The sequence below is a fragment of the Microcebus murinus genome, chromosome 10, assembly GCF_040939455.1.
Source record: "Microcebus murinus isolate Inina chromosome 10, M.murinus_Inina_mat1.0, whole genome shotgun sequence".
NCBI lineage: Eukaryota > Metazoa > Chordata > Mammalia > Primates > Cheirogaleidae > Microcebus > Microcebus murinus.
The window spans coordinates 7,650,305-7,661,073 of NC_134113.1; the positions used below are offsets into that span (position 1 = coordinate 7,650,305).

Genomic DNA, 10,769 nt, shown 5'->3' on the forward strand with positions numbered 1-10,769 from the left:
TCCTCTAACTGGGCCATATTTGGCCAGATAGAGGTGAGGAGGGGCCCTGTGGGCAAGGGGCACAGCTCATGCAAGAGAAAGGAGAAGAGAGGAGAGATACGTGTGGTGCTTCCTCCTGGACTGTGGGTAGCACTGAAGCAGGGGTAGCAGCAGTTCAGTGGGAAGTGGGGCTGGGAAGGAGGTGAGGGCCGGACAGCGGTCTGCTCCTGAGAGCCCGCCTATGGGCATTTGTGGGAACAAGTTGCCTGAGTTCCATTTCCCCATACAGCCTAGTACAATCCATGCAGGTTGCCTCGCCTCCCTAAAGCACCTGAAGCCTCCCCCAGGTGTGGTCTGCCTCACTGAGTGTCCACCCCTCTATTCGGGGTGGGCACAATGGGTGTCGTCCCCACGCCCATTTTATATGTGAGGCCAGGATGGGGAAGGGTCAGAGTGTCACAGCCAGTAAGTGGGTGGGGCTCATCCCCGGGTGCCAGGTGTCCCCTCACTCTGGTGCCTGTGTCCCCGTTGTCCCTCCTGTGTTCACCTGGTGGTCAGAGTGGGGAGGCAGGGTGAGCCCATGATGGCTCAGGGCATCCTGCCCCACTGCCGCTTCTGCCCTGCAGATGCCTTGATGAAGAAGGCCTTTGGCTCCTCGGCCTTCAATGCCAACGCCTTCCTTACCAGGCTCCTCGTGCACATGGGTCTGCTCAAGGTGAGGCTGGAAGAGCGGCAGGCCCTGGAGGGAGGAAGGCAGGAGTGCCCCAGACACTGCTCCAGTCACTCCCCCAACCCCTCCCACACCTCAAGTCCTGCTTCCATCACCCACACTATGTCCCTGAGGCCTCAGTCTGCCTCAGCAGTCTTGGTCTTCATGACAGGATCTGAGCTGGACCTCAGTCTTGGGGCACTGTCAGCAGAGTCTGGATGGTGGACACAAAGGGCCCCTGGTGACCTGGAAGCTCACCTGCCTTTTGCTGTGTTCCACTTGCAGAGTGAAGACAAGGTCAAGGCTATTGCCAACCTGTACGGCCCCCTGATGGCGCTCAACCACATGGTACAGCAGGACTACTTCCCCAAGGCCCTTGCACCCCTGCTGCTGGCGTTCATGACCAAGTGAGTGTGGCCTTGTCCTTTTGACTGTGCCTTCCCTGTCAGGCCCCTGGTTGGCTAAGGCTTCCCTGACCTGCTCAAGAGGCACCTGTCCCCAGGGGTCCTGGCCCAGCCAACCTGATTGCCCCCACTCAGGCTTGTGAGAGGCCCTCATGCCTCGTGGGCTCTCAGCATCCAAATCTACATACCACTACCCACATAAGGCCTCCTGCCATTTGCCCCACTGAGAATAGTGGGGGCTTAGGGCCAGTGTCTTCCTGTGGAGAGAGAAGACACGTAATGGCCCCCATTTTCCAGATGAGGAAACTAGCATCAGGCTGGTTAAGCAGTTAGCCCATATCACATACTAGCAAGAAGCCAGGCCTGTGTCCACACCCAGGTGTGCTAGTCGAGATTCTGTACTTGGCATCTTAGGAGTGATTCTGTGTCCATGCCCACAGCAGCCCAGGACCCTTGGGGGAGCGTCTGGTAGAGGGCAGAGGCCCAGGCCTCTGACTTGGCAGCATGCATTCTGGCCATCTCTGGGCTGTGTGGCCTTGGGTGCCCACCCGAGTTTCATGCACACCCCATCACTGTGCGCAGGGCAGGGGGCTAATGTCTCCATTGCAGTCACTGTGAAGGTTAGGAAAATTGAGTCTGGCACAAAAATGGCCCCCACAGTTGGGAGACAGGCCCTGCTCTGGAGCCTGAGCTCCCAAGGGCCTGGAGGCTTCTGACCCACTTGCTCACCCTTCTATCCCACAGGCCCAACGGTGCCCTGGAATCCTGCTCCTTTGCCCGCCACAGTCTGCTGCAGACACTGTACAAGGTCTAGACTTGAAGCCTCTCCCCATCTCTCAGCCTGGACCAGTGACCTGGGAAGGATTCGGATGAACTGAGCTGCAGCCTATGCCCTCCCCTCAAACAGGACTCTGGCCAGAGGCAGGGAGGGTCTTTGTCTCTTGTGTCTTGTCGGTCCCGAGTATGTGTGTGTGGTCATGTGCTTCTTGTTGGGATTTGGGTTTTTAATGTCTCCCTGCTGGCCTGGCCCTGGTTTGCTGCAGGGAGTTGGCCTCCTGGGGAAAGGGCTGCGAGCTGCTCTGCCATTAAACTCACCACCACCTGAGGGCGCTCTGCTGATATCTGCTTCAGGCTTGAGGTCCTGAGATGGCTGCTCCCAAGCCTCCCCGAGCCACACCAGAGCCTGAAGAGTTGCTGTCCGTGTGCTGTCCCCTCCCTCTGTGTTGTGGGCAGGCTGCGTCCTGTCACCAAGCGCTGGTCCCACAGCGACTGCCTTCCCCACCACCCATGTCTGCTGTGTTGACCGCTCGGCCTGAGGAGCAGAGACTGCCACGGGTGGGCCGTGGGGTTGTCAGCAGAGGGCACGCCTCTGGCACCCGTGCCATGTGGACAGGCGGACACCAGATAGTCCAGGAGCAGGAATTGCCTGGGACTGTGCTGGCTCCCAGACCCAGTGGGACCCACCCCTGGCTGCTGAGATTGTCTGTGACTGGCCTGAGGGCCGAGCTGGAGGGGACACCTTGGCAGCCCAAACCTGTTCTGCCTGGGGAGGGAGATGCTGAGCCCCTGATGCTGGAGCTGCATCTTGCAGCTGCTCTTAAAGGACCTTCTGGGGTATGGGAAGGGTGGGACTGAACTGGGCAGGAAATGCCCTGTGACCTCCCTGAGCAGTCCCACGACCTCCCTGTGCTTCACCTTTGTGCTCTATGTGTGTCTGGGCTGTGCCCAGGGGCTTCACAAATAAAGTCATGTATGCAGCAGTAGAGACTGAGAAAATTTCACCTAAAGCAGGATGTTCTCGGGGCTGTTGCACGCAGAGCCCTGCCTGTGTGTGAGGGGCAGTGAGTCCTGCAGAAGAGCCGGGACCGGCCTGGCATCACCACCTGGACAGGCCTCTCCCCCTGTGCTGTGAGTGCGCCAGCAGGTGGGTGGTATCAGGAGAGGCAGTGACTCCCAGGAGTAGGGTGGGATGGGGCTGTCCCGCTGCCCCACCTTTCCGCCACAGCAGCTCTTGCTCCTGTGCTGCTCTTTCGTTCAGGGACCCAGCTGGGCTAAATACCGTCCAGGTTTTGTCACAGGCGCTGCTGGCTACCAAGGTCACTTTGCAGAGTTGAGCCTGGCTAGGAAACCACTTCAGGATGTCTTGCTACAAGGCCTGCGGTGGAAGCACTTCCCATGGGGTCCTCTCTGTCACCACATGAAGTGTGAGGATAGCCCAGGGAACCTTCCTTATTTCCTACCCTAAATAGCATGCACATTCAGGCAACCTGTATTTCCCCAGGGAACCTCCAAGAGGTCTCTGCCATTTCTTAGGTGGCAGCATTTTCTTATTGGCTATGGACCACTTAGCCAACATCTTTCTTGACCAAGTGGCAGAGGAAATGACTGGGCCTTGCCCCAACCCTCCACATAAAGGGGATGCAGGTCTGGCTAGCTCCAGCCTGTTACCTTTGCCCGGTTTTGAGCTCCAGGGCCACAGTCACTGCCTTCAGTCAGCTCCCAGTCTGGTCCGGAGACTGACAGTTGTGGCCCAGTGTGGAGACAGTGGGCAGCAAGGTGAGGAGAGCCTTCGGGGTTGGGGACGTAAGAGCTGAGCCTTCTCTCCAGGTGGTGTCTGACAGATGGGGAAACCCTGTCAAGGGTTCTGGCCTGGCCATTCCTTTTACCGGCCGCACAGGGCTGGCCTTTGGTCTTTCCTAGGTGATGTGTGCACAAGCTTCAGCTCAGATTCAGGAGAGAGAGGAAGACATTTCACCTCACAACAGGCCGTTGGTGTCTGGCTCATTGAACCTCACAAGGAGGAGAATCCTGTTGGTCCCAGGAGTGGAGGCTTCTGGCTGCCCTGGCCCCACCTCAGTGCTTCAGACGAGCTCAAGAGTCATGCTCCTGACAGCTCCAGGTGAAGGGAAAGGCCCGGGGCCTGTATGTTTGTACTCAGAGGAGCTGTAGCCTTTGGGATTTCCCCAACTCGGATGCTTAGACAACTCTAAACACTGAGAACTGCAGCCAACCCTGAGACTATTCATGCTGTAGGTCCCTCAGGATCATAGTTCTGGGTATGAAAGATCCTAGATGTGTGAGCCTGGGTGGCCTGCGACTACTGCATATGAAAGGCTGTCTCAGTATGCAGCTGGCTCCACCAAAGGGACTTCAACCCACAGACTCGGGCTGCACTGGCAATTCCAACAGGGGTCTCGCTCTGTTGCCCAGGCTGGAGTGCAGTCAAGTCAGGCTGGACTGCAGCTCACTGCAGCCTCTAGCTCCTGGACTCAAGCCATCCTTCTGCCTCAGCCTCTTGAGTAGCTGGGACTACAGGTGTAGGCTACCACACGCAGCTATTTCCATTCTTAATCTTAGACTAAAAAATTCCCTGGAAACATGCTCTGGGGTTTCTTGTGGTGGCAAGAACCTAGAAACAACTCAAAAGGCCAACATCAGGAAAATGGGTATATAAAATAGAAAGCCACATATCACATGTTGTTAACAGTAAGAATGCTACATGCATAGCGGATGAATCAGTAGTGATACCGAGTAAAGAAAATTTCAGTACTATACCAATAGTTCAAAAACAAGTAAACAGGGCCGGGCGCGGTGGCGCACGCCTGTAATCCTAGCTCTCTGGGAGGCCGAGGCGGGCGGATTGCTCGAGGTCGGGAGTTCGAAATCAGCCTGAGCAAGAGCAAGACCCCGTCTCTACTATAAATAGAAAGAAACTAATTGGCCAACTAATATATATAGAAAAAATTAGCCGGGCGTGGTGGCACATGCCTGTAGTCCCAGCTACTTGGGAGGCTGAGACAGAAGGATCGCTTGAGCCCAGGAGTTTGAGGTTGCTGTGAGCTAGGCTGACACCACGGCACTCACTCTAGCCTAGGCAACAAAGCAAGACTCTGTCTCAAAAAAAAAAAACAAAACAAGTAAACAATGTGTTTTAGGCATACATATGTATGTGATAATGTATCCTTTAAAGGGATGATATCAACAGCACATCAAAAGGATCATACCAGGACCAAATGGGATTTATCCCTGGGATGCAGAGATGGATCAACGTAAGATCAGTACAGTGTACTACATGAACAAAGGACTGAAAAAAGTCATGTCATCTCAATAAATGGAGAAAAAGCACTTGACAAAATTCAGCACCCTTCCATGATTAAAAACTCAAACTAGGAATAGAGGAATTACTTAAACATAAAAGCCATATATGAAAAGCTCACAGCTAACATCACACTCAATGGTGAAAAAGCTTTTCCTCTGAAGATCGGGAGCCAGGCAAGGATGCCTACTCTGACCACTTGTATTCAACCCAGCACCACAAGTCCTAGCCAGAGCAGTTAGGCAAGAAAAAGAAAAGGCATTCCAATTAGGAAGAAATAAAATTGTCCATTGTAGATGATGTGATCCTATATATAAAAAACCCTAAGGACCTCAAAACAGAACTTAATCATAGAATTACCATTTGACCCAGCAATTCCAGTTTTGGGCATATACCCTAAAGAACTGAATGCAGAGACAAAAACAGATGCTTCTACACCAATGTTCATAGCATTATTTGCAACAGAACAAAAGCCAAAAGATGGAAACAACCCAGTGTCCATCAACAGATGAATGGATTACATAAAATATGGCATATGTGTACAATGGACTATTCATAGAGTGAAATTGTGATATATGCTGCAACATGGATGAATCTCAAAAACATTGTGTTAAATAAGCCAGAGACAAAAATATGATTCCATTTAGATTGATATCCAGTTCTCTAGAATGAGCAAATGTATAGAGACAGAAAGAGTAGAAGTTACCAGGGGCTGAGGGGAGAGGAATGGGGAGTAATTATATAATGGGTACAGAGTTTCTGTCTGGGATGATGAAAAAGTTCTGGAAATGGATGGTGGGGATGGTTGCGTAGCATTGTGAGTGTATTTAATACCACTGAATTGTACACTTAAAAATGGTTAAAATGATAAATTTATATTTATTACAGCAAAAAAGTCAAATTTAAAAGGCAAAATTATAAAGCTTTTAGGAAATACCATAGGTATCTTCAAGACGTTGGGGGTAAGGAAAAGAGGAATGAATTAAGCGGTTAGGTTCAGAGCTGTGAGAGACACACAAAGCCTCGTGTAGCAAAATGCTGTTTATTTTAAGTGTCTGGGTGCAGATGGGTGGAGGGGGAAAAGTGTCCACAAGAGGAAAGGGGAGAGCCTTGGGTTTTATAGAGGTTTTTTCCGGGGGAAGTAAGTGGGCCAGAACAGCCGCTTGTAATAAATTATTTTTCCAACAACCAGCTTCTAGGACCCCTGCCCCAGTCACATCCATCCTTCAGCTCCGGTATCCGGTGCCATCCTTATCAGGACAGAGAGGGGAAGGATAAACTTCATCCCTATCAGGGGGAAGGAATGCTGGCTGCAGCTAGCTGTCAGATTTGCAATGTCTGGGGACTCTTCAGACTCCTGCGGCTATTGTTTTGCAAGCCTAAGTTTTGCATGAACCACATTCTGTCCCATATGTACTTTTCGGGTTCCCACCTGAAACAAACCTAACATAAGGTATATTTTAACCTTCTGTGTTTGCCATTACTCTGATGTAATGGATACTATGCAGTTATGAGAACATTGCTGTTTATCAAAAGACATCACTAAAAGAGTAAAACGGCAAGTCACAGAGGAAGAAAATAATTGTAATATATATTTTAAAAATTCACATCCAGCTATATAGTTTCTGTAAGTTGATAAAAGACAATGGAGAAATGAGCAAAAAGCTTGAATGGGCACTTAAGAAGCATATGAAAAGGTGCTTGCTTTCATTAGCCCTCAGAGAAACACATTAAAATCGCCATGTGACAACCTTATACCCTTACTAGAATGGCAAAAATAGAAGACCATACCAAGCTTGGCGAGGATGTGGAGCAACTGGAACTCTTCATATCATACACAGCTGGTGAACGTGTAAATTGGCACAACCACGGTGAGAAACTGGCAGTGTCTATTTAAGTTGAAAATGAGGATACCCCAAGACCAGCACTCCCACTCCTAGTATATCACAACAGGCTACCTGTGTTCACGTTAAGCAGCACTCTTCATAACACCCCCTGCTAGAAACAACCCAGATGCCCATCAGCAGTGGGATGGGTGAATGCAGTGGGGTACAACGAGTACCAAAAGGGCAGGAATGGTTTGCCAAGAAGGAAGGAGTATTTTAGCATTGACATTACTTAGACTTGCCTGCACGGGATGATAATGAAAGACAGACTGACTTTAAGTCAGTTCCATTGTATTTCAATTCCCTACCAACATACACAGTGATTGCTCTCCCACGTCGGCCCCTGGCGCTTTGGTGGTATATTAATAGAATGGAATGCTATGTAAAAATGGAATTAATGGCAACTATGCTAGCTAACCTGCCTCAATAATTTTAAAAATTAAAAATAAATAAAAGGCCGGGCGCGGTGGCTCACGCCTGTAATCCTAGCTCTTGGGAGGCCGAGGCGGGTGGATTGCTCAAGGTCAGGAGTTCAAAACCAGCCTGAGCAAGAGCGAGACCCCATCTCTACTATAAATAGAAAGAAATTAATTGACCAACTGATATATATATATAAAAAAAATTAGCCGGGCATGGTGGCGCATGCCTGTAGTCCCAGCTACTCGGGAGGCTGAGGCAGAAGGATCCCTCGAGCCCAGGAGTTTGAGGTTGCTGTGAGCCAGGCTGACGCCATGGCACTCACTCTAGCCTGGACAACAAAGCGAGACTCTGTCTCAAAAAATAAATAAATAAATAAATAAATAAATAAATAAATAAAAGTTTAAAATTTAAAAAGATTAGAAAAAAATGAAAATAAATAAAAATGGAAATAAACTTGTTTTTTTAGAGACTGGGTCTCACTTTGTCACCCAGGCTGGAGCATAGTGCTGGGATTCTAGCTTACTGCTGCAGCCTTGAACTCCCAGGCTCAAGCAATCCTCCCACCTCAGCCTCCCCGGCCGCTGAAAGTGAAGGTGTGCACCACTATGCCCACCTAATTAACAAATTAAAACCGTTAATTAAAACACAGATGAATCTCACTAAGGTAATGAGTAGAAAAAGCCTGACATAAAAGAGTACACACTGCGATTCCATTGATAAGGAATTTGCCGAGTGAAATCAAACGTGTAGAAGTCCATGTGTGGTTGGCACTATTTCTGGTTTAAAAAAAAATTAAAGTGAATAATGGAAGAGGCAATTCCATCAAAAACACGGGATCTGAAAAATTGCAGGATACATAAATGTTTGCAGTGGTCTGGATATACTAGTTCATTTTTTAACATACATGTGCCTGAGAAGATATATATTTGCATATTCTTTACAACACTGTAATAAAAAACCAGAGGGTGCTTGCTTCAGCAGCACATACACTAAAACCAGAAGGATACAGAGAAGATTAGCCTGGCCCCTGCACAAGGATGACACGCAAATTCGTGATGCATTCCGTACTTTTTACTACTCAGACATAATAAGAAATGGTTTAATGTCTTTTGCAGCAATTTGGATAGAACTAGAGACCATTGTCATAAGTGAAGTATCTCAAGAATGGAAACACAAACACCACGTGTACTCTCTAATGATTTGGAACTAACCAATGATCATACATGGACACAGAGAGAAGTAAAAGTCATTGGAAACTGGCCAGGTGCTGTTGCTCACGCCTGTAATCCTAGCACTCTGGGAGGCCAAGGTGGGAGGACTGCTTGAGCTCAGGAGTTCGAGACCAGCCTGAGCAAGAATAAGACCCTGTCTCTACTAAAAATAGAAAAAATTAGCCAGTCATGATAGCGTGCATCTGTAGTCTCAACTATCCAGGAGGCTGAGGCAACAGGATCACTTGAGCCCAAGAGTTTGAGGTTGCTGTGAGCTATGATGCCACTGCACGCTAGCTGGGGGCGACAGCACAAAAGTGCGTCTCCAAAAAAAAAAAAAGTCATTGGAAATCAAGAAGGGAGGATTGGAGAGGAGTAAAAACCTACCCAACAGGTACAGTAAACACTATTCCAGTGATGGGCACACTAATAGCCCTGACTTAAGCATTATAAAAACTATCCATGTAACAAAAACATTTGGGTTTTTTTGTTTTGTTTATTTACTTAATTTTTTTTTTTTTGAGACAGAGTCTCACTCTGTTGCCCATGCTAGAGTGCGGTGGCATCAGCCTAGCTCACAGCAACCTCAAACTCCTGGGCTCAAATGATCCTTCTGCCTCAGTCTCCCAAGTAGCTGGGACTACAGGCATGTGCCACCATGCCCGGCTAATTTTTTGTATATATATTGTTAGTTGGTCAATTAATTTCTTTCTATTTTTAGTAGACAGGGTCTTGCTCAGGCTGGTTTTGAACTCCTGACCTTGAGCAATCCGCCTGCCTCGGCCTCCCAGAGTGCTAAGATTATAGGCGTGAGCCACCACGCCAGGCCTATTTATTTATTTATTGAGAGGGAATCTTGCTTTGTCACCTGGGCTAGAGTGCTGTGGTGTCAGCCTACCTCACAGCAACCTCAAACTCTTGGGCTCAAGCGATCCTCCTGTCTCAGCCTCCAGAGTGCTAGGATTACAGGCGTGAGCCACTGCGTACCCAGCCTAACAAAAGCATTTGTACCCCATTAACATTTTGAAATTAAAAATAAACTGGAGGTAACTAAAATGTCCAGGATAAATGGATAAGTAAATCTGATACATTTATACAATGGACTACTATACAGCAATCATAATGGAAGAGAATGAGGCCAAGGTGTGGTGGTTCACCCCTGTAATCCCAGAGCTTTGAGGCAAAGGCAGGAGGATCACTGAGCCCAGGGGTTGGAGGCTGCAGTGAGCTATGATCTCATCACTACACTCCAATCTAGGTGACAGAGCAAGATCTTTTCTCAAAAAAATAACAATATATGTAAACGTATAAGCACAAACAGGAAAGAGTTAACTGTTCTTGAGTACCTACTATGTGCCAGGTGCCTACCTTAATATCCACAACAACCCACAGGGCTAGTTAATAATAATATGTGTATTTCGGCCAGGCTCAGTGGCTCAAGCCTATAATCCTGGCACTCTGGGAGGCCGAGGTGGGCGGATTGTTCAAGCAAGTTAAGGAGTTCAAAACCAGCCTGAGCAAGAGCGAGACCCCGTCTCTACCATAAATAGAAAGAAATTAATTGGCCAACTAATATATATAGAAAAAATTAGCCGGGCATGGTGGCACGTGCCTGTAGTCCCAGCCACTCGGGAGGTTGAGGCAGTAGGATCGCTTGAGCCCAGAAGTTTGAGGTTGCTGTGAGCTAGACTGATGCCACGGCACTCACTCTAGCCTGGGCAACAAAGTGAGACTCTGTCTCAAAAAAAAAAAAAATGTGTTTTTCAGAGACCAGGAAACTGAGGCTCGGTGAGGGCTGTCCCGCCCAGGGCCCCACAGAGCTGGGAGGAGCCCAGGCTGCTGACGCACAGGCTGTCCCAGGCACTCAGGCCTGGGCTGCGGTCCTGGGCAGGCACCGGGCAGGAGGCCCTGTAACTCCAGCCCTTGCCCGCCCCTCCTTCACCTCTGCTGGGAAGCCCCAGCTCACTCGGGCTGTGACAATGCCTCCCATTCAGCCCTGTCCCAGCTGCCAGGCCTGCAGACCCAGGAGGGGCCTCCTGCCGGTAACCAGGAGGGCACCAGCCT

General features: G+C 49.3%; 1 protein-coding gene and 1 non-coding gene across 5 annotated transcripts in view; both read left to right on the forward strand.

Annotated features, from left to right (window-relative positions):
* The window catches only part of RANGAP1 (Ran GTPase activating protein 1), a 32,003-nt gene extending 29,151 nt beyond the window's left edge, over positions 1-2,852 (forward strand). For all 4 annotated transcript variants that reach the window (XM_012741779.3, XM_012741778.3, XM_076006968.1 and 1 more), the window contains 3 exons: positions 606-694; positions 974-1,095; positions 1,837-2,852. In XM_012741779.3, coding sequence (XP_012597233.2) covers positions 606-694; positions 974-1,095; positions 1,837-1,906 — 281 coding nt within the window. In that variant the 3' untranslated portion in view covers positions 1,907-2,852. The remainder of the gene's footprint in view (positions 1-605; positions 695-973; positions 1,096-1,836) is intronic.
* A 5,607-nt stretch (positions 2,853-8,459) lies between these two features.
* LOC142873527 (U6 spliceosomal RNA) lies at positions 8,460-8,566 on the forward strand. The gene has a single exon (XR_012921546.1). It is a non-coding gene; the product is annotated as a U6 spliceosomal RNA (small nuclear RNA).
* The last annotated feature ends 2,203 nt before the right edge of the window (positions 8,567-10,769 follow it).